The 25,305-nt window shown below is 36.8% G+C and overlaps 1 protein-coding gene across 2 annotated transcripts in view; it reads right to left on the bottom strand.

Annotated features, from left to right (window-relative positions):
- igf2bp1 (insulin-like growth factor 2 mRNA binding protein 1) overlaps positions 1–25,305 on the bottom strand; it is a 60,488-nt gene that overhangs the window by 13,740 nt on the left and 21,443 nt on the right. For both annotated transcript variants that reach the window (XM_022668504.2, XM_022668503.2), the window contains exons 3-7: positions 8,153–8,201; positions 3,624–3,675; positions 2,545–2,608; positions 1,558–1,848; positions 532–666 (exon numbers count right to left, since the gene is read on the bottom strand). In XM_022668504.2, coding sequence (XP_022524225.1) covers positions 532–666; positions 1,558–1,848; positions 2,545–2,608; positions 3,624–3,675; positions 8,153–8,201 — 591 coding nt within the window. The remainder of the gene's footprint in view (positions 1–531; positions 667–1,557; positions 1,849–2,544; positions 2,609–3,623; positions 3,676–8,152; positions 8,202–25,305) is intronic.

The following is a 25,305-nucleotide window of genomic DNA, read 5'->3' on the forward strand; positions in this document are numbered from 1 at the left end:
TTATCATCCTACTCACTGCAAAAAAAATATCTTTTGCTAAGATTTTGCTTTATTTTAATTTATTTATTTTAACAAAATTATGTATTTCAAGTGAAATATTTTTTCCTACAAATTCATAACCAATAATACCAAGCATAAGTGTTTGATTATTTTGGTTATTTTAGCTAATTTGAACTCCAAAAACGGTCCAAACGTTACCCGTCATGAATTCTGATTCTTGCGTCCCAAATTAAGAGATGGAATCAGGGATTTTTACATTATTTAAGAAATTTCCATCGGCAGATTTATTTGCTTAATATAAGCATATACACGTCTTAATTTTTATATTAATTTTTTTATATAGTTTTTGCCAATTTTTTTTTTCGCAGTGCTGTCACCATGTTTATTCAGTTTCTCGTACACTTCGGTGGGCATAGTGCTTTACATTCATGGCAACATAAAGGATACACATAAATAGGGGAGTGGAGGTGGCACAGTCACGAAACAATTGTGATGAAATACAAAAATTCCCCAGATTCTGGAATTACTCACGTCTTGGTGTCTTTGGCCTCTTGGTGCATGATTTCCAGGATCATGCGGCAGGCGGATGAGCAGCCCTCTGGAGTGGAGTGGATGCTGATGGGCTTCTCAGCCGCACCTGCATTCTCCTTACGGTGCACATCAATCCTGAAGGAAAGAAACGATAAGGAGATGAGGAGGTAAGAAACTAAACCAAACTAAACAACACAAAAAACACAGCTGTGGAAAAAAATAAGAGACCACTTATAAATGATGATTTTATTTTATTTTACCAAACTGAAAACCTCTGAACTATAATCAAGAAGAAGATGGATGATCACAAGCCATCAAACCAAACTGAACTGCTTGAAATTTTGCACCAGGAGTAAAGGCATAAAGTTATCCAAAAGCAGTGTGTAAGACTGGTGGAGGAGATGAAAACTGTGACTAAAAACCAGGGTTATTACACCAAATATTGATTTCTGACTTATAATATGAACTTGTTTTCTTTGCGTCATTTGAAGTCTAAAAGCTCTGCATCTTTTTTTTGTTATTTCAGCCATTTCTCGTAAATGCTTTAAATGACAATATTTTACTTAGAATGTGGAAGAAATGTTGTTCGTAGAATAAAACAATAATGTTCATTTTACTCAAACATAAACCTATAAATAGCAAAATCAGAGAAACTGATTCAGAAACCGTAGTGGTCTCTTAAATTTTTTCTACATTGTGGATTTTAAGCCAAATGTTTGGTTCAGAATCAAACTCTGCTGCTTACTGCAATAGTTTTCCACTGGCCCGAAATTTGCTTCTTGATATTTGAAATGTTCTTTTTTTTTTTTTTTTTATCTACATTAGCCTTATAGCTTTAATTCGAAAAGACACAAAATAAAAAAAAAAGAAAGCACAACTCAACCAATAAACATGTCTGATGGGCAGATGTTTGAGTTAAGGGGAGAACTTATTTTATAGCAGTTACAGGAACTTAAAAATCAGTCCAAAAAAAAAGTCCAAAGATCTTTACCAACACTAATATCATTAATATCAGCAGGCACTCACTTGCTCTGGGTCTGCTTGGTAATATTGCGGATAGTAGCACCCTCTTTGCCGATGATGGCACCCACATACTGGGTGGGCACAAGCAGGCGCAGGGGGATATCAGCATGCTGGTGTTTGGCGGGGATTCCAGCACCAGGGGAACCCTGTCGGGCATTGACACGTGGACCGTATCCAGGGCGGCGACCGTTGTCAGGGCCACGCTGGGCGTCTCCATCCGAGGTCTCATCAGGTATGTAGGATACACGCAGAGCGTTGTTCTCAAACTGGTAACCATTCAGCTTCTGGATGGCTCTGAAACACAGAAAAAGCTGTGTAAAAACGCTGGAATGAAGGAACATTAATGTCTGACATAGAGCCTATCCATCCTAAAAACATTAAACCTTCCATTATCAAGACCCTTTCTCAGTTTAAGAGTGAAACCCCTCTTAAATAGGTGCTGCATGGATAATGTAAGCAACCCAAGTGAATCATTAGACGGATCACTGCACAGTTTATCAGCAGCAGACTGAGAAACTGGAGCATCATGAGGATTCACCCTTACTGAGCACGACAGTCGTCTGATTTAAAACTGACGACTCAAGTTGAGAATCAATGAACCATCAAATAGAGGGCTGTACTGACTGCGCCTGCTCTTGCAGTGGTGCTGATACACCACCAGGTGTCACAGCGATGCTATGAAATGCAGAAACCAGCGCTCCGCTCTGAAGCGTGGACCACAGTCCGCTTGATCTGCGGTATAAAAACCCAGCGCAGGTTATTAAAGTGAAGAGTTTTATTATTAGGGATTGGATCATACTGCATATAGATGAAGGGTGCAGACTGCTTCTTTAGCTATGCATTGTTCTAAGCCTACTACTGATTCAGAAAGTGACTTCAAACACAGGAAACTCAGGAAAGAGAAGTACTGGAAAATACATTAGATTTTCATTCATTTAATGCACTGTAATAAAAAATTACAATGTAATGAAAAAGTAAACAAGGACTCACTGTCTAGCTTGCTCCCGGGTACCATAAGTGACATTTACCACAGCAGTCTCACTTTCTGTGTTCACTACAATGAAAGAATAGAAGAGAAATGGTGAGAAAGAGATCAAACAATAGAAAATGTACAAATTCTTCAATGAAAACACTTATATAACATATCTTTGATGTAATTGCTTAACATGATATGCTGAAACATACTTTCTTAAATGTTAACAGCGTAGTGTAACAAGATTTTCTTCCAAGGAGTCTTATCTTATTTACAAATTTAAAATTAATTAATATTAGTTCGGAGAGCTGTCAAATGGTGGAAAATGTTGATATATATATATATATATATAAATGCTCAATGATCAATTAGCTCCTCTGTACAATGTGTTAATAATTATGTATGAACAGACCAATATAAATGTCCTAAAATTATTTGCAATAAAAACTCATTATACATTGATTTCCAAAATTCAAAATTAAGCATTTTGTGTTCTCCTTTCTCTCCTTGTGTTTCAATGCTTTGTATATGGTAGGCTTCATTAAATGTAGTAGGTTCTTTAAATGTAAATCCTAAACATTTAAAACTCAAAGCTTAACCTTAACCATGTTAACCAAGAATTAACCAAGACCATGTTTAAACCTGGTCACCTTGCATGACTAGAATCTGGATTGTATCCTGATAAGATTTTAGGTCACATGCATTTATGGTAGATAAATGCATCTCTGGTTAATAACATTGAAATCTGGGTTTTGGTCATTGAATGAAACTTGGAGATACAATACCCTGCTACAACATTTGGCTCAAATGTGCCTCAGATCACATCCTGAAATGGTTTGTTTGAGTGATCAGATTCAAAGATGAAAAATGAGTCTTGGGAGCCTTAATTTTTATGTGGCTGTTAAATGACCAGGTGTAAACAGGGTCTGTTTCAAATTTCAACAGTTTGTCGACATTTTGAGGACCTGTAAAGTGCTGTCTAATTACAGAATTTCTGAGATTTTAGCGGTTTGTAAGCATAACTGTTAATTATCACTAAGTTTAATTCAGACTCTTAATAATGTTTGAACATATAAAAATAGTACTGATTTCATACCTTGTTCACAGTTCTCAACAGTTCCATACTGGGCCAGCAGACCATCAAGCACCTGCAGAAAATGAAGAGAGGATCGGGTGAGAGAAGAACAGCTTTAAGTGTTACTGGCTTCAGTGCTTCAGCGCTTCAGCTCTTTGTTTTAAAGTTTAGACACATCAGTAGTTTAATAGAATATTATTTATTATTATTATTGCCCTGGGTAGGAATCAGTGCATCAGTTCCAGTCCTTTGTTGAGCTCCTTATTCAAACACACTATATTTATACAACTAACCAGTTAATTACCAGGTTTACTGGTTGTGTTTGAGCACATAATTCACCAAACTGGCCTGGAAAGCAGCCGCCCAGGATCTGAGCCAATGATCCCTGCAACAAAGCCGGGCTTTCAACAGTAAAAGCTTTGTAGCGTCACTTTACTTTCCAACCCACAGCTCTCTGGACCACGTCAAGTCCAGCGCAGTGCCACTTCTTGCAGTCCACAATGACCAATTTCTCCAATTCTCCAAACTGATGGTGTACTGGCACTGTGCGCCGAGGCACAGGCTGTTGTTGCCCTCCTGTGGCTGCTAAAGGCAGTGGAGGCTGGCAGCAGCATGGCCCAATGGAGGCTGGCCAAGCCGAGCGAGACCCCGCCCTGCTCAAGCTGCAGCCTGTCACTACAGTAGCCATTAAAGACAGCGTGCTCCATGCCACGCCCCGCACTTAAACACCTATTACACACATTGCCTGTCAAACCTTTGCAGACACTTCACTTTTCAAAACAGCTTTATGACAAACAAGCGTATAATATGTGTTATTTTGTAATAATTTAATGATCAATTATAAGAACAACTGACAAAAGAAATAAACTGCCACATCCCATTTCATTTTTATCCTTTTTTGTCCAATCATTGTAATATTTGCACTTATTAAAACTGTAATTAAACCACTTATTTAACCACTAAAAGACAAGAAGACTTAAACAAACTTAACTTAACAAACATTTAATTAGAAAGCTTAAAAAAACTATTGGTGTAGTAAAATGTGGGTCAATACTTACAACAAAAAAAAACTTTATATAAATAAACAACTGTTCTATTTAGAACTAAAGCAATTTAAAGAAACATTCTGCAAATTTAAATAGTTATTTATATAAGCTTTCAAACACTGGTTCCATAAAATATCAAAAAGGCTTTTTTTGCTATGTGTCAAACAACCCATTTTCAGTACTATACAGAACCTCTTTTGTATGAAATGTAGATCTTCTAAGACTAGGAATCTAAAGAAAGGACAGTATATATATATTGTTTAAATGCAGTAAAATGAAATGGAGAAAACCATAACTTGCTAAATAATTTAAGTACTTAAGTAGTAGAATTTGTAATATTTTTACACAAATTATATATACTTTGTAAATGAGCTCTTCAATGGGTTGTTTAGTAAAGACAATGGTTCTGTCTCTTTCAATGATTTTAACAGTTTTAAAAGGACTTCTTTAACTACAAGGAAATCTTTTGTATATGGTTTTTAATAGAAGCTTTTAAACAATGTCTCTAAAAAGTGTCAAAAGAATCAAATTTTAAACATACAGAATCGTTTCTGCATATAGAGTAGATCTACTAGGACTAAATACGAACAAAGACTTATAAATGCAGTAAAATCAATACATTTTAGTTCTAAACCCACTTTCAGAACTGAATAGAACACATTTCAGTACAATATTTCAGAACAACAGTTATCAATGCAGTTGAATCAATAAAATGCAGATATGTTAGTAAAGGAACTCAAACAATCTGCTAATTTCTGAAGTAGAGAACAAGGGGAAAACCAACACTTTGGTGGTTTGCTAAATAATTTGAGCATTTCATAGGGTATTTCTCAATATATTTTTACACAAAAAAATACTTCTATTAATTTACTATTTAAGAGAAATTAAAACGAATCTCTAACACAAACAGTTTGTAAACAATTGTGCAGTACACAAAGTGGGTGCACATATTATACTACAACAAACCCAAAAAGTGAGCTTAGGTGTAACAAAACATGAGCATTTATGTCTAATTAACTGTTTAGACTAGAAAACTAGGAAAATATTGGTGTAGGCATTCACCAATATGGGAAATATGTGGGTCAATATTTAGAAACCCTACATATTTAGAAGGATTCTGTTGTAAATTTGATGGTTCAATATTAAACTAAAGTAATCTAAAGGAGCCCTTAAACATAAAATGCCTGCATGAACATGACTTACTTAACTACAAAGAAATCGTTTGTACAGTGTCTTTATAAACACCTAAAACACTGGTTTTATTAACTGTAGCATCAAATAGTTTTCACATAGCATTTTTCCTACAAAGGCTGATTTAAAAAACTTCAGCCCAAACTGTTTATGAATAACAGCAACAAACCCAACAGGTGAATTTAATTTTATCAAACAGAAGCACTAGCTGCAAAACTCCCTAAAAGTCTGGTAAATAATACAAGTACAATTCAGCTAACTTAATTCAATTTTCAGTCTACTTACAGTACTGAAAGACACTCAATACCTGCTTTTAAAAACTCAACTCAAAGACAACTACTGGGAAAAGTGTGTCAATATTTAAAAAAAAAAGATTTCTTTTTTCCATGGTACTACAGAAAAGGCACTGGGTATACTCAGAACTTTAGTGACTTGTAGAACCATTAAAATACTTATACAATTCACTACATTCTTTAATACAACTTCTTTAAATAGAAGACAAATCTTTTGTGCATGGTTCCTTATAGTTTAACAGTGGGTCTAGTTGCAACAGTTGCTAAAAGTAAGGTAAATTAGTACCAAATTAATTTGGTAAATCTAATTAAATTAGAAAGGGTTTTTGATTCAGACAAAATTAAAACATATGAATAAAAATAAGCAATTTGTAGCATTTAAAAACTGACAGTTTAGTAGGTTATATACAATTGCATAGATATGTTTCTGATGAATTAGTGAATGAAAAATCTTTCAAATAATCTTATTTAAATATATAATCACATATGGACTTCTCATAAATTTTCTAGAGAGGCTACTTTTAACAATGCATTAAGCTGTTCAAAACTATTTAAATATAACCCCAACGTGTGAAAGCTGTGGTTAGCTCTACTGAGGGTTGTTTGCATGCTTTACATCTAATCAGAATTTCAATGATATCATTTAAATCACTGTTTTATAACTGTTTTAAAATCTCCAAAAGGAGATGCATATATATATATATATATATATATATATATATATATATATATATATATATATATATATATATATATATATGCATATATATATGCATCTCCTTTTGGAGATTTTAAAACAGTTATAAAACAGTGATTTAAATGATATCATTGAAATTCTGATTAGATGTAAAGCTGACAACAAACAACAAAATGTCAGTAATAGGACAGACATTAAAAAAAAAAAAAAAAAAAATATATATATATATATATATATATATATATATATATATATATATATATATATATATATATATATATATATATATATATATTTTTTTTTTTTTTTAATGTCTGTCCTATTACTGACATTTTGTTATAAACATACATAGGAACATGACTAAATGCATGTTTTGCTGTGAGTTTTTGCTCTGCACTCTTTCACATGAGACATGCTAATATATATTTCCAATTTCAATACAAACATTCTTACAAAACCTACTTAACCAAAAAGTAGCTGAGAAGTAGCTGAGACATTCCATTTCCTAAAATGTATGTTTTAGTGGTTAGCATTTACTACATAGAATATTTGTCCAGCAATCAAATGTTTTATGATGGTATTAAATTTAACATAAAAAAAAAGACTTATTTAAGATTTAAGATGACTTTTGCTACATTTCTTAACTCTCTTCACACGTCATGTTCACACATCATATTCAAACATGAATATACCTTTGTTTTCTAAATTAATGTTAAAAACACAAACTGTAACTTTTAAACCCTTGTTCAAAAGTGATTTGAATAGATGAAAAGTTTTAATCAGCGCTCAAATTACAAACAACAGATATAAAAACAGATATAATTTGAGTGTCTGGGGTTATTGTTAAATGAGATCTGTAGCAAATTACAGTCAAAAGACAAAGAAAAAACATTACAAAAAGCAAGCTTTTTTTAAATATACAATGTAGAACCCAGTTTAGAAACCTTTATGCACTTATTTTACCTGGAGAGCTCAGAGGGGGGTTTGGAACAATTTGCTTTGGCTTGAAAAAAAAAAAAAAAAACTGTTGAAGGTCTTCAATGACTCACTGGATAAAATAGGAGCATTTTATCAGTCAGCAGGGACTTCAGTTTACAAAAAAGTCCATTTTATCAAAATAAAATCAAAAGGTCTCTATTTACGGTCTCTCTATTTAGACATTTAATTACTACATGTTTTGGGTAGAAGCTCTTTGAGTATTTGGGTCTGCACTGTCTAGAATGTTTTTTATTTCCAGTGAGATTGCAAATAAACCTGTCTGTCTACAATATGCCGATTTTTAGATTCAATTAATTATATAAAAAAAAAACAAAGCAGACTCACCTCCCATTGTAAATGGGGTGGAATGTTTCTAATCTGGAGTTTTCTGGTCCTGTAAAAGAAGAGAGAAGGAAAAAAGACAAGGTCAGACAACGCAAAAATGTATAATTCAGAAATCTTTCTAGACAAATGGATTTCAAACATGCTTTAAAAACAAAGCTTAAGCTCCCAAATCACCAGAAATGTGATTTTACACAATTTATCATGACTGCGCAACTGGACACATGTTCCATATTTTCAGCAAGACAAAGCTTCTGACAAAGAGTGCAAAAATAGCAGGTTTTTCCCATATAAAGTAAATATTTCATGCAATCTGATGAGATATCCCAGTGTGACTAACAGAATACACCTCTCATCAATTAGGCCATGATTCAGTGCATGCCAAACTAACCAGTTTACCATGTAAAACTGGATCTTTCAAAGCTATAAACGGATAAATCAGATTCCACTCATACTCACACACACTGCAAAATTGCAAACATAAATCCATCCAATGATGGGATTATTAATCATCAGCAGACCATGTTAATTAATAGGCTCTTTCTCACATTTTAAATCAATGCCACTGCTTATACTGATAGATAAGCTCATTGCTCTTCTATACTGTAACAAATTAAACAGGCTCAATCTATGCGTACCACACTGTTTTAGCCTAAAATGACACCAATAATACATGCTGATACATTACTAGTAAAGTAAATCACAGATCTGTGGTTAAATCTGAAATATCTTCAGATCTACACAGATCTTTAAAGACATTCTGACCAGTGATATTACCAGAACCACACGTCTTCCACATATATATATATATATATATATATATATGACTAGTCGTATTTTACATGGAATTTCACACTCACATCTATAAGTACACAATTTTTACTAGTAAAACTCCAGTTACAGATATTACTATTTACTTTTTTACTAGTAGAAATTGTAAATTTGACATATCTATGCTGTAATTCTGACTGGTAAATGTCCAGGTCCATGTATTTGTGATTGAATCCTTACTTGTACAAATGGTATCTCAATATATGTATCTAGTTCCGTCTAATTAAAATGTCTATTTAGGATACATGCAGTTTCAGATCTGCAAGACATTTTTTTTAGATGGTTACAATTCAAGTTTTGACCCATTCAAATAATACTGATATCTAATATTGTCACTGTCCAAAGAAAAACAAGTTTCTCAAAAACAGCAACTTTATAGGAGAAAGAAACAAAACCCTTCTAAACTTTGAATGAAGATCAACGTACAGAATTTATTTCAGGTCATTTTAAAAATATTTCTATTGGTCCACAATGTAAGTGACAGTCTGCTTAAATTATGTATCAATGAAAAATTCGACACAAATGGACCAAATGGAAGATACCAGAATTGCAGTGTAGATGTTTGAAACTATCATTTATAATAGTAAATAGTAAATATAACAGTAGATATCTTTTTCTATCGTTTTTGTAACATATAACTAGTCAGAATTAGATTATGTATATATGTCACCTTGGTAATACGTCTAGCCAGATTATATTTATTAATCTGTTGATCTAATATTACTAGTACAATTTCCATAGCTAATATCTGAAATCAGTATTAGTACTTGTTAAATCTGACTGGATCTGAATGAAATGTGGTTGTATCGCTAGTGTCATTTTAGACTGGAACAACTTCTCATACATTCATAAAAACAAACAGATTTTGTCTTAGACATACAGTGTAGTTGGCACAGAATTTTATAGTATATAGAATATGTGGATATTCACCAAATTTTACACGAAGTTTGTTTTGCGCTTTTATCTTAAATCACTTGTTAAAAGTGTCTTCTTTGGAAAAGCCTTTTTCTGCTTTATTTATTTTAGTTAAATAACTTTCTAAAGGTTTGAATGTCTCCTTCTTGAAGCCTTCTACCATCCAAAAACTCTTCAGTAAAGTTAGTTTAGACAGCAGTGTAGGTAAGAAAGAGGCAATGACTAATGTCAAAGAAGCACCACCAAGAATAAGTTATAGTACACAGTTTGTCTTCTCGTTTAATTGTTAGTTAGAGAAAAAGAACAATTAAACACTGAGCAAACTATGAACAGAAAAATGAGGCTATCAAAAAATAGTTAGATGAAAATAAAAAAAAATAATAATCATCATACACAACTAAGAAGCTACTAGAGTAAAATGCGATGAAGAAGCGAAGCGGTCAAACACTTTCAGGGTTTGTGTGAGCTCTGCCAGCTCGCAGAGCCTGCTGCCTGTGGCTAGCCTGAGCAGGGTGGGAGAGCGCAGCGAGTGGAGATTGAATGGGTATATTGAAACCGGACACTGACGACTGTAGTACACTGCCAGCTGCCCTGGAACCCACCCAGCACACAGGCTAACGGGAGGAGGGTGGGGGTGAGAGACAGAGAGAGAGAGAGAGAGAGAGAGAGAGAGAGAGAGAAATAAAAGAAGAAGAAACATACACATATAAAGAAAAAAATAAAACAACAAAGAGCTAGAGGGAGAGAAGGAGAGAGAGAGAGAGAGAGAGAGAGAGAGAGAGAGGGATGGAGATGGGATTTGCCGTCCCAAACCTGAGGAAGGCAAAATGCTGACAGATGCAAAAAGCAATGGCATGTACCAACACTGCCCACTGTACAACCCAACAACCCACAAAACACAATGCCCACAAGGTATAGGAGGGCAGTGGGACATTTACAGTGTATTATAAATGTGTATTACTTTTGAGTCTTATTATTTAAAGAGCTAAAACCCATGCTTACTGCCCTAAGCCTTGCCATAGCCCTCAAGAGCCTCTAGAGGGAGTCTTTGATCTGAGGGAATTGAAAGGGCGCCCAGCAAAAGATCCAGGAAGGAAGGAAGTTCACGCCAGGGGTCATGAGGGAGGAGCCTGACCTCTCCGATCAGCTCCTCTGTGGCATCTGGGAAAGGGTTAAGAGCAGAATCCTCGATGACCTCTGAACCCTGGAGGTCACACCCACCGGTTGAAGAATGGGGAGAAAGGCCGCTCCCCGCCCTCCGCCCCTTGCTCTCCCAGGCACCATGGAAATGGCGGGCAAAAGAGCCAATCAGGTCACAAAAGCTGCACCCAGGGCGGTTTGCACCAGAGAGATTAGCAATGCGGGCTCGGCCCAAATAACCCAATTTGAATCACTACACCTTGAGACTGATTTTCAGTCAACGTCTTTTGGTATGCAAAACCATGAAGCCATTTGCGTCCACACGGAATGATTGAGCACCGCCCTGATCTCAGATCTCAGATCAGCCAGTCCTTTCAGGGCCGCTTCAAACAAGATGTCGGAGTTGGCGGTGCCTGCCATTTTGTTGCCTGCCTATCTCATGAGGCATGAGGCTCTAATGAAGGAAACATACTTCTAAACCCTCTGTAGACACAGTTTCAGAACACAGGCGGTCCTGCAAAACAAGGACAGGACTTTGACTGGAAACCCCACAAGTGTGCAGATCACTTTAAAAGTTTCCAAAATCATTCAGTTCACAAGTCTCCGCTTTCGTGTTGATCAATGGCTCCAGGCTACCTCCACCCATCCCCCACCTTCGACACACACACACACACACACACATACATACACACACACACAAAGGCTCCTCCATCCCCTCAACTGCCAACAAACATCCCCCCTCCCCGCCACACACAAACCCCAAGCGAACCTTTCGCCTTATGGGCGATCGGACGCAAAACATTTGTTGTTTTACGCCACACCAGTGTTGTGACAAAAAAAAAGCTAGATGGATGGATGGAGCTTGAGGGGTGGAAGAGGACACTCTTTTTGTGTCTCCCTATTGTCTGGGGGTCGGGGGACGGGGAGGCAGCCATCCTTAATTAAAATTTCAAAGCTAGATCTGCATATTGCTTCTACTGATTAACCCACCATTGCAGTGGGCCAAACTTGCAACCATTGCACCATTGAGTTGGATCAGAAGCATGGAACCTGTTGATCAGGGCGGACCTTGTGGAGCAGATTCTTCTGAAAGATGTGCTGAGTTTGGATCACCTTTTAGTGGAGATACCAGAAAGTACATCTTCGGTGTCGCACAAAATCTTGTATCTCTGAAACGCCAACTTTACAGGAGAAGGGAAAAAATGTTAACCTTTGTAAAGTTTTCAAAGAAAGTCAACGTAAAAAAAAATTACAAGCCATTTCGTAGCATTCCTATTGTGGTGCATTCATTGTGAAATATTGACACAATGTAAGGAACCACGATCAATAAAAAATAAAGAAATTTGCAGTCTAATAGATGCAGAAAAACCCTTTGTGCATTTAGAACACCTACTCTACGCACTGAAACAAAAAACAACAGAGAAGAAAAGGTTTCTCGAAGAGGACCACAAGTAAAGGGTCTTCAGAACCCCAAGAAGTAGGAGAGTGGCCCTCCTGGAGAGGTTGGGGGGGTCAATCTATGGTATTGTCCTATGGCTGGGGGCAGGGTCAAGCAGCGCATTTCAAAAGAATGTCCTTTTTCAAAAGACTAGTCAATCTTAAAGACTTTAAGTAGCAAAGAACTAAAAGTGAGATACACAGGCCTGTCAAAAGTTTGGGGACAATGCATTAAAAAGCTTTTATTGTAGCACGGATATTAAGCTTGGATTGATGCAAATAAAAAAAACTATAATTTTTAGAATTACCATAATAAATGGCATTTGTTAAGATAATTTTGCTAACTTAGTTACAGAGTAACACATGTTAAGAGAGTTACAGAGACTTAATTCTATACAAAATGACTAAAGTACCACATAATAAATAAAGTTGCTAGTTCACACTAGTACAGGATAATGCATAGGGCAAAATGTGTTCAGCACAAATGGCAAAAAACACAGATAACAACAAAGTGGAGCTTCCTTTGCATTTGTTTACCAACCAAAATATTGCCACTGGCACAACGGCATTCCTTTTCATTCTCTGCCGGAGACTAGATGTCCATGCTTTAATATCCTTTAATTTGAGCGTAGCCCACCATTTTTTTACTGGATGATAGATTCAGTACCACCTTAAAGCTTAGAGGTGTAGGCATTCTCAAGCATGATCAATTTACATTCTGCTTTTAGCATTAAAATGAAGTTTGAAATGTAAATGGCTCTTACAATACATTTGCAGTAACCATGGATTAAAATGATAGATGTTTGTGGTTGTAAGGGTTCAAAACTTTTTTTTACCACAAATTCAGGCAGAAATGTAACAAAACTGCAACATTTTCCCAATTGCTTGATTAGCATTGTGTGTTTGTACACAGAATGCATACACACATGGTAATAAAAATACCTGTCAAGTCTCCCATTTTGGCCAAGAAACTACCGTATTTTACCCCTCTTTCCCATCATCCTCCTCTATTAGTATTTCCCCATAAATATCCCACATTATATTATAAAAAAAAAAAAAAACATAAACAACATTCCTGTGCCCCACCAAACTGAACTGTCACCAACCTCGCGAGAACTGCCACCCAGGCTGCTGCAAGTGGTAGTTCTCGCAAGGTTAGTGCTGACAGTTGGAACAACCCTGGAACAACAAATCAAAGAGATGGATGGATGGAAGGAAGGAGAGAGAGGGCATTCCTGCCTAAATAGTGAAGACTTCATGTAAATATCTTGAGAGTGTTTTCATTTAGGCTGTATTATAAGGATTGCATATGTAGGAATGTCCACAGCATTTCAGTGTTAACAAAGCCTATCAGATTTTAATAATCTAATTGTAGTTTGTAAGTGGTTCACAGGTAATTATTTTAGATTTACTGTAAACCTGTCTTAAAATGTAAGAGATACTGAACCCCGGGTTAGTGCTAGTGGGATGGCTCGGAAAATTTCCCTTATTTTTAACGGGTATGGTGATAAAATGTACAAACAAGTAGGTGTGCACTGCCCATCTTCAAATCACACCAAAACCTTTGACCCTGCCTTCAAAAAACAGAAAAAGAAAAAAAGGAGGGAAAAACCTGCACGCATCGTCACTGCAAAGAGTTCAACCCCTTTGCACGCAACACAGGCTCATACACACACACACACACAGAGTTTTTTTTTTATGTTACGAGTCACATCCCATTTATCTGTGCACACATGTACACACCCACTCTCAGCACATACTATGTGGTTTGCCTATACACTTTCACATACATGTATTCATGCACAATGGTGCCCCACACAAGCACACACACACACATGCACACACACACACACACACAAGCAGGTGCATCTCCAAGCAGCCGTTACAGTGGCCGGCTCCCCTGGAGGCCCCTCTGTTGCTGAACATGCAAGCGAGCTCCCGCATGGCCTGGTGCATGATGGGCCGGTCTCAGCTGCTCTGGAGGACTCAGCAGGCCCCGCCCCCCTTCAGAGCCACAGACAATGAGACACATTCCATCGCTCATAATTATAAACACACTTTCAAAAACTGCTGCCCGGTAAAGCACAAAAAACACACACACACACACACTCACACTCCCACATAAACACACACTTCAACAACTGGCCCATTATGTCTTCATAGTAACTTCATAGAGATTGTATGCAACAATACAATATTATACTATAAACAATTTAATATTATACAACTAAAACATAAACTACAAAGGATTATATAAAATAACAAAATGGTAATCATTGAACTATTATAGAATAACAAACATAACTCACTGCACCAAGTATATTAATACTGTATAATGATGCAAATGCAAACGTATATAACTGTACCACTGAAATAACCATTTAAACACTAAACAACATTTAAAAAAAAGCTAATTATATAACCACAAGAACTTACTACATAATAGGTAACCCACACAAGAAAAAACTATTTAACCATAAACTGTATGACCACTAATAAAAAACAATTTAAACAGGCAAACATTGGTCCGGGTCCAGATCCAGGTTTTGTCCCATTTAGACCTGAACCTATAAATCAATTAACTATTTATATGAAATTAATTGACCAATCGAATGCAGTGCATAGATCACAAGTGATATTTAGTCAATGAGTTCTGTGCATTATGATAAGCTCTGCATTTAAAATGAGAGAAAGGGCTAGAAATATCTGTTGGAGAAATAAGACTGAGCTATTTCATATGGCATGCTTTAAAATAATAATTCCTTCTAATTCTTTCTATTTAGGAATGGACATCTTACTTACAAGTCACTACAAGATGAGTCATTCAGCATTTTTTTTGTTTTAAGATGCAAGATTTTTTTTTAAATAGATTTTTTTATAATGCTACTATGTATTAGATTTATTTGAAAACTGACACTAAGTATTGTTGAATTATACCAGTTTACTAATTAATCTACCCAGATATTACATAAGACACAGGTAACCACAGGTAACACAAACAGATGTCAAACATATAAAATTAAATCGAACTATCGAAGTATAAAAAAATATTATAACAGACACTACAAGCAAAGATAACCAGTATAACAACAAATACTCATTAAAACACGACACACTGTTTCCATATGACCAGAGAACATACTCTAACCCCAGGTAACCATTCTAACTCAAACAACACAGCCATCAAAACTCTTTCTTCTGATTACAGCTCAAATTATTGCCCTAAAAACAAGCTTTAAGTTCAGATAACCCTTTTACCCGCAGATCCATTAACCATTAAAACACAAATAAAATATAACAAACAAAAACAAAGAAAACTCACTTCAAATGCACCTGAGAATTTGCATTACATGCCGGTAATGCAGTCAGCGCTTCAATCCTGATCCAACTCCAGACACTGCACACTTACATTCCAGAGCCGGATACAAGAAATGTGTGCAAACGCTTTACACTTAAAAAAAAAAAAAAAATCCCCAAACACAAATACACGCCTACGTGACTGGCACTGCATGTCCACATTGTTCTTAATAATGACTAAAAATTGCATGCCAGTTTAGAAAAGGTTTGGCAAAAGAAGTAGAAGCAGAAGAAGAATTAATAAAACAACAACAACAAAAAAACACCACACACACAACTAGAAAAAGACAACCCCCATCATATGCATAAAGCAGACTCCAGAGCTTCCTAACTGTATTTCCAAAAATGGAAACTGCACAGCTGTTCGATCTGTAACTGGTGTAATGTGTGGCGAGATGCTTTATACGTCTTAGGTGCAACAATCCAGCCAAACGTGGTTCATTTCAAATGCAGCTAACTTTCCTGACATGCATTTCACGCTCACGCGAAACATGAGGATGAGCTTGTGAGGCTCATTTTCACACCACTCTCATTCAACTTCACACGTCCTTCAGAGATTTGTGTCTCCTTTTTTTTCCTCTTTTTTTTAAGACAATGTTATCTCAGATGAACTGCGGTGGAGGAATTAACTACTAAAATCTTGTGTGATCTTCAGGGACACCTTAATGTACAGGGAGGGGAAAACAGGTATGAACATCATAAATAAGATTATAATATAACCTCTACAAAGTTCAGAGATTTAGATGTTGTTTGGTCTGGTTTTGTAGATTTATTGAGTCATTATATTTTGGGTATGCATTCTTTGTGGAATACGTTAGCGAGGTGTCTGACAGTAAGCATAGAAGTGTCAAAAAATCTGACAGATTATTCTATTCGTTCTATAAAAAGAGGCTTAATTATTTCACACTGACCTCTTTTATTATTTATTTGGAGATGATGCTGCACTACAGGAAAAAAATATTCAATCAATAAAAGTACAATTAATTTAAGCTTCTGCTTAAATTTCATTACTTTGACTGTAAAAATAATAGCCATTATAAAACAACACGCAACACACACACACACACACACACACACCAATCAGTGACCAAACGAAGCAAATACCAGCCAGCTATATAACGATATGAGTCCTGTGGCAGGGGTGAAAGGTCGAACAGGAAACTAAGCACACAGGAAGCATCCTCGTCAAGAAGTGCTGTTAGCATAATCAGCCTTCGCCTTGCCACTTCCTGTCGGCCGTTTCTCATTCAGCCAATCAGCTGCAGAGTTGAAAGGGCAAAAGGGGGAGGTGGTGGCTTAAAGGTGGGAAGAAAAGGGAGGAGGGAGCGAGAAACAATGGGCTTCCAAGACAGAAAAGGGCCTTCCTACCATACAGTCCCCCACCTCGCAACGCACATACCAAGTATGACTTCCTCTCAGTGTGTAAGGTAAAGCTGAGGAGGTGGGGGAAACCAGAAAAAAAGGAAGACCACACAGTCTACAGGCAACTCTAGCCTTAAGTTAGCAAGGCTCAAAGCACAGCTCCACATCCAGCTGATTAGCACTGGCCTACAAAAGGGCTTCAATAACGAGGTTAAGCAGCCCATGGACTGCTCCTGCCAATATGGCGGCGAGTCCGCTCAGCTCTACCGACAGACCTGTACAAACAGCTCAGCCAAAAGGGGCCCCTTTACACTGAACTCCAACTGGCCTTCTCGACCCAAATATGACAGCCTACCAGAAGAAGCCTAAAAGCTGGTCCCTGATAGGTTAAAAAAAAAAATCCATAGCATGCATGTATGTGGGCAAATAATAGTTTTTGTAGTGCCTAGAGGTTTACAGCTTTCTCTCATTTCCCCAAACTATGTAACATCTACAAACATGCAACTGTGGCTGCATCTCAAATTACTCAGTTTATACAGGCACACCAACATGTATGAACAACAGTCTCCCATAAAACCGAGTCAAACCACCAAATATTGATTTTTGAATTCTTAAAACTTTACGAATATGAACTTGTTTCCTTTGCATTATTTGAGGTCTGAAAGCTCTGCATCTTTTTTTGATATTTCAGCCATTTCTCTTTCCCTTTTTTTTTTGCAAATAAATGCTCTAAATAACAAAAAAATAATAATAATATTTGAGATTTTGGAGAAATGTTGTCCATAGTTAATAGAATAAAACAACAATGTTCATTTTACCCAGACATATACCTATAAATAGCAAAATCAGAGAAACTGATTTAGAAACTGAAGTGGTCTATTTAGAAGTTTATATATACACTATTTTAACAAAGTGATCTGTTCATCTTAGCTCACAGTAAAAACATTGGTTGTGTTTACATTGGTTGCTTGTTATTTTTTTTAAAACAACTTATCGTTACATTAAGAATAAATTTTACATCAATTTCGGAAAAAAAAGACTACCAAGCCAAACCTGATGTGAGTACCTAAACTTAATCTTAACCTACACCTTAATCTACAACAAACTTAACCTTAACCCATATTCTAAACCTAAACCCAAACCCAAACCATGACCATAACCAAGACTTTATTCTACACCTTTTTCTACACTTAACACTTGTGCTAAGAAAAATCCTGCAGTTTGTATATTTTTGTAGCATAAATATATTTAACATTATGGTCGTATCCCAATTGCATACAACCTATTGATGAACAATGAACAATCAAATACTTGTTGGTTACTGGATCACTTTTACAGCCAATCTCAATTTGTTTATCAGATATAAGGATTCCAACTAAATTATAACAAACATAATGGATACTATTCAAAGTGGGAATGTATATTTATTTACAAAAGTAAAAAGTAAATGCAGTTGTGTCTAATACAGCAGTTCATAAACAGGCCTTAATAGTGAATGTCAATGCAATAATTCTTTTTTTAAACAGACTTAAACATATAATAGAGGAGATAAGACCATATTTATATTTATATTCATATTTATATTTATTGTCATGATAAACTTTATAATGGAATGACTGCTTCAGTCTAGTATATGTTAAACTGGAAATATATATATATATATATATATATATATATATATATATATATATATATATATATATATATATATATATATATATATATATATTACAAAGCCTGTTCACTAAAACCCTAAACAGATCCACCAGGCCTCAAGATGTTAAGCAAATATCTGGTTGAGTGCAATGGGCGAGGAAGCTTCTTCAGACCATGCTGAAAATGGCGGGCGAAGGGAGTGGGGCGGGGAGAAAAGGGGTGGTCCTTCACAGTTTTGTCTCTTTTTTTTCCCCCAATCTCTTCGTAACTGGTAACTGGAAGCCTCTATGGAGGGACGTTCTAAGCTGATTATGGTCTAGGTCTAGGTGGAGAAGGCTGGCTTATGTGGAGGTTCTTCAAGTCAATGAAAACACTCCCCCGAAGCCTAGTAAAGCAATTTGATCACAGTGCATTCTGTTTGCGGACATGATGGTCTTTGAGCACTGATGATGGAAATCTGATTTTTTGGGTGAAAATACCTTGATAAATTAAGTAATTAATGAACTACCTAACAATAATCCCCCTGGTCTTTTTTTCTCTTTTTTTTTATCAGTACCTGAGTGGGCCACCATTCCTCTCTCTACTTTTTTTTCTCTCTCTTTTTTTCACCATATCTCACAAAGAGGTCAAAGGTTATTCCACATACTTGGCATTCAAGGCGTGCTGATGCAACATTAACTCTTTGTTTGCCTGAAGGGAGACCGAAGGTGAGGCACAAACCACAGTGGCCTCCTTGTCCTGAAGTGAATTGGCAAAGAAAAGGTAAAGCTCCTGCGCCCTAAGCTGTGTGCATAAAGTGCTCCAACCACTTGCTGCCCAAGCCTTAGGACTGAATGTCAAAAAGAGATATACATCATATCGTAAAGCTTGCATATGGCTTTCATCTGCTGAGCTTTGAGGAACAGTTCATTGCCCCCAAAAGATAAAAGGTTATCCTATACAATGCAAGGAAGAGGAAACCACCTTATATTAGACCACACTTGTTTGTGCAGGCATTTGTCAGAGATTAAAGAAGATAAACGGATTCATGCTAGATAACTGCTGGAGAGCCACGGTTGAAAACTTAAAGACTCACAGATTTCTGTTTTCCTTTATTTTCGGGCTATGTGATAGATGAAGCTGTTGAAACTTGGGAAAGCTGTAAATAATTTCAAGCTGTCTCAGGGTACAACATGGCAGCTACTTCCAGCCGAGCTGGAGAGAGACTGATACTGCTTTAGCATCGTCGGGTGGACTACAAAGCTTTTGGGAAATTAGAGCTTGATCTGAAATCATGACAGCAGCCAAAACTAATCAAGTAATATGAAGGTGCATGGGAGACACTAGCTACAACAGCTTCGCTGATACATGTGCAAACATGCAAAACGGGAAAGGAGGGGACGCGCATCATTGACATTTTCTGCAGTACAAAAAAAAAAAAAAGATGCCAGAAATACTCAAAAAGATGAGACTCACACATACACAGACACACGCACACACACACTGCTCAAAGATTAAGAGATGGTACTTCAAACCATTCAAGTGTTATGGGAGAGAATGGGCAGTTAGGGTTGTGTTAAATCGATCCATGACAAAAATTTAGGCTCTCAGTGCTGACGAGCTGCAAGTGCTACTCAGATGTGGGGTAAATTTTTAATGGGAGCTATACAAGCACTAGCAAGCATAAAAATCAAAGTAAATATTTCATGGTCAGTGGAAAAGTGCAAAAAGTGACTGGATATTGTGACTAGAAAGGATGTGATATTACTCAGTCCTGTTACCACACATGCCTAATCTCGTACTCCGCACGGCCACTGCAATAATTTGAGCGGGAGTGCAAAAAAATTACAGTTAAAGTCTAGTGCCGAGGTAATTGCAGTTAGAAATGTCAAATCTGACCACAGAGCTTCAGGTCCACTGCTCATGCCGCTTTCTGCAACATTTAGGGGTTTTAAATGGTAAAGCACTTCTTTTAAATATGAAAAATACCTAGCAAAAGAAAATATCTGTGAAGATAAAAAAGTAAAAGATAAAAGAAAAAAAAACACATCAATAAATGTGCTGTTATCTTCTAGATGTGATTTTCTGCTATTATACAGAAATGAAAATCTTAAAGACAGCCTCAGCATTCACACGGGCGCTTAAAACGACTGAAGCTCACTATATGAAGCAGCTTGTGCAGCAAAATATACCAAATTTATGAACCTACTGATCATTTATACAAGATATTGATTTCTATTTATACAACTATATCAACTGGACAAGTGGGTCAGTGTGCCTCTGACAAGATGACTCACTGAAAAATGTCTTTGAGAAAAAAAGGCCCCTCTATGAGCACTACGAAGCAAGTCCTCAACAGATGGTCTAGGACAGGATTTGACCAGGGCCTCATATGACTCATACCCTACTCATAAAGCACTAGAATATAGTAGCAAGCACCATACCTGTAAAAGTAAAGACCAATTAAAATGGTATTAGGGTCAAAGGTAATTCAGTCAAAGAAATGTAGAAACTAATTCAGCCTCAAATTATTCATTAATGCTTACTGACATAAAAAAATAATGGGAGAGTAATAATTAAATTCATCATCAAGTTTGTGTCTTAAGGGGGCACACTGGGAATACCCACACCTGTACAAGTTGTGAGGTGTCCTCTTATGTGAGTGAGGATGAACAATCTGATAGTGGGTATCATACATTTACATTTAAGTTGTATGGGCATGTAAACATTCCTTGAACCACAATTAAAAAAAAATACAATCTTATGTATCTCACTATAAATTACAGTCAGTATGTTCATTCACAAGGTTTTAGGCCTAATACTTGAAACATATCCGAGCATGCTTATGTTTTTACATGCTTATATGTTTGCATGTCTTTTAGATTCTAGAGACCACCACCATGCTTACGACTGCCATCACAATGTGCATGGAGCAACATGCTCAGCTGAGGAATGCTTCAACACTGGTAACTAGTGGGGGTGGGAAAACAACAAAAAAAGACTATGGTCCTTTCCTGCATTATCATGTGAAATACTCCTCCCTCTCTCTCTTTCTCTTTTGTCTTGGGAACTGAGGAATTTGGCATGGTAGAGAGAGAGAGAGAGAGAAAGAGAGAAAGAGAGAGAGAGAGATTTCCAACTCGTCCACTAACAGTTTCATCCCTGAGTTGTTCCCAACCTTCCCAACCTTGCATCTCGACCTATGACCCCAGATGGGGGAAGGTTCTCGTGGGTTGAAAGAGTTGCAGGGCAAGCCAGCGTGGGGGGTTGGGGTGTTGGGGTTATAGGCAAACAATTGAACCTTTAAAAGGGGCCACAGTTTATGCTGAGTTACAGCCACCGTGTTCGAAGAGAGGAAAGGTCTCCGGGACATAAATCTATCCACAAGCATTTTACACCACCCCCTTTCAACCAGCAGACCCAGAAACCTATCATATGATATTCACCATCCCACTGCATGACACCAGACCTTAAACATACAGGACTATAGCAGTTCAATATGTGATAAAGGAAGCCTGTTGACATGGTGGTTTTAGGCAAACACACAGCTTCATTCAAAATGATACTAAGTAATAAGTAATTTTATATAAAATCTGGTATTCATGGAAGTAGGCTAATGTATTTGCCTGGGTATCAGCATTTGGGTGAAATCAGTGGAAAAAAGCAAATGTTGGAATTTACCTGGTCCAATTTGGTTAAAAATATAGAATTTGGAATAGCACAGACCTGCTTATAGCACTGCAAATGTGAAGCAAAGTAGTTAGGGCAGTGTTACAGCAGTATAAAAGTAAGGGTGGGTGCAGTGCATGCAATCCTTTTATGCATGGGGTACAGTATAAATACAAAAGTATTAGATATGTGACAATAGTGTAAAACTTCGTTATTTTTTATATGGTGATCTTAAAGCTGCCACCATGCTCAAGTTCCTTAAACACCACCTATCCAACACAGATAACATGAAGATCATACCGTGTCGTATGCTATTTCAGGCAATAATTAATAAATGATTGAGTCCAATCCAGCTATTTTTTTTTACTGATATCAGTCGAATGCCAGTATCAAATTAAAACATAATTTACACCTGATCAAAGACAGTTAAAATGCAAGTGTAAACACACCCAAGACACATTATAAATCTGACTTCTCAAACAAATCACTTTAGGAGGTTGTCTGAGACACAACTGAGCCATGTTATAGCAGTGGAAGAACATGTTTCTCCACCAATTGCACAGTTGAAAACCTTCCCAGAACAGCCCAGACCAGATATTTGCATATTCTGTCCAACAATGTCCCACACAATCGGATTTCAGTCTAACAGGAGAATTAATTTGACTACTAATTGTAAATGCAACACATGGATAAAATCTTCAGGTGGTGATCTGAGGCACATTTTTAGCCACTTATAATAAGGTGTCAATCTATCTGTTTTTTCCAGGACATATTTGGCAACCAAAACTACTAAAAAGTGTAAAATCATGTAGCTAAAAAAAAACTTTGTACTAACTAAAATTGTACTAAGATACCGTCCAGAAACTAGTCACATTAAGTGGCCAGGTGTAAGGAGCAGAGATGTATAGTAACAAAAACTACTTCACTATTGTACTTACGTGCTAAAATGCTTTATATGTATCTACTGGAGTATTATTTTTTTACTCCTACTTCCACTTTTTCTTTACTATATATTTTCTTTGAGTGTATTACTTTTACTCTGATACATTATGTGCTGCATTATTTCTTGTTACAATTATACAAAAAAAATAATAGGAATCATTCCAAACCCACAATATAACTAAAAGCCAGAGCGGTAGACACTCTGCATTGTCACCGGGTTTGATGAAGCAGCTCATCATTGAGTGAATCAAACAATCAAGCTGATCTTATATAGAAGACCTCGCTGCTTTCACACTGCCTTTCACTCTGAGAACCTTCCACTGCTTTCTGTAATAACGACATCCAATGTGGTACTTCCATGCAAGTACCACAAATGTTAGATACTTTAGTACAGAGGTACAGATAAAACCTGCTTAACTTTCAATGAAATTTAAGGGAAAGAGAGTTTATTTCAGGTAATTCTGGATAGTTTTTATTGCTCCATTCAACAAGAAATTTTGATACAGTGTAAAGGACACTTTGTGTGTTGAAGTTATGTAGTAAACTAAAAATCAGTAAACAAAAATGGAGATGTTTGGTTTTTACTGGACAGGGACGTACATATTTAGTAAAGAGGTCAACGTTTTAGCTGAAGCTCATGATCCCACTATCTTATAGGATAAGAAAGAGTTTGTTGTTGTTTTTTTTCCACTGTGTTCTCATGGTGGGTACACACTAAGAAAACTAAGTACAGATTTGAACTTAAAAGAGTACAAAACTTGTCGCTGGGGCTGTACCTTATCTTGATGTACAAAAGAGTACCTTCCAGAGAAACTCTTTTTTTTTTTTTCTTCTTCTGCTGGTTAAATGGCTGTTATGAAAGATTTTTACTTCAGAGAGAACACATCTGACCCTGTAAAGACCAATATTGTATCTTTTAAGGGTACAGTTATGAAAAGTGTACCTTTGAGCATAAGAAAGTACTTACATCGTACCTCTGTTTTTAAGTGTGTAGTGGAGACACTGAGGGGACTGTGTGTGTAAAAAAATGTGAGCATGCTCTACATGTGAGGAAGCTGCTGGCGTGTTCTGGCCCCTTCTCGGCTTTTCGTTCAGCCTGGCCTTGGTGCGCTGGGTGGTATAGGAAGCGCAGGCCATCAGCAAACAACCCTGGAATCCTTTTACTGATGGAAAAGGGGGACGTGCCCTCCATTCGGGTCAAGGTTCACGTTCCGCTGCGCCGTGAGTTGCTGGCTGCGAGAAGATGGAAGCTGTGATAGCCTCCATTTTGTGACTGTGAGTGAGAGAGTGAGTGAGTGAGTGACTACTACATGAGTCAACTGTGCAGTTCATCTTCAACGTGGACTTCGGCGTACTTTGAGCTCAGCCGCAAATTTACACACATCCTGCTTTTTGAGAATGAACGCAGGACGGGCTCCCTGCAAACAGCTCCATCCGCACCGGCGCCCAGGCGAGGCGTCCTCGGTGTCACTGAGAACAGGCCACTTTTCGCCCATTCCAATGTTTGCCCTGTCCTGGAGCCGACCACGTGTAACGTTAAATAAATGTAGTTAACTTTAAGCCAACAAGCATGTAATAAATCTGAATAAAACAATACCATCTGCTCGCGCTCGCCCCGCTGCGCCATTTCGAGAGCAGCCGTGGCGCAAGAACTAAAATGGCCCTTTGCTGTTGCGCGCGCACCACTTACACTTGCGCAGCAGGACTGCCCCAATTCGGGCGAGTGGATACATTTTAGCATAAAACAAATGATTAATTAATAAATTACTACATAAACTAATAAACCTCACACTACAGCAGTGCCTGAGTCAGTAGTGGGATTTTTTTTTGTCTTTGATAGAGAAGAAGTATTTCTTTGTGTCTTCCAT

The sequence above is a fragment of the Astyanax mexicanus genome, chromosome 19 (assembly GCF_023375975.1).
Source record: "Astyanax mexicanus isolate ESR-SI-001 chromosome 19, AstMex3_surface, whole genome shotgun sequence".
Classification (NCBI taxonomy): domain Eukaryota; kingdom Metazoa; phylum Chordata; class Actinopteri; order Characiformes; family Acestrorhamphidae; genus Astyanax; species Astyanax mexicanus.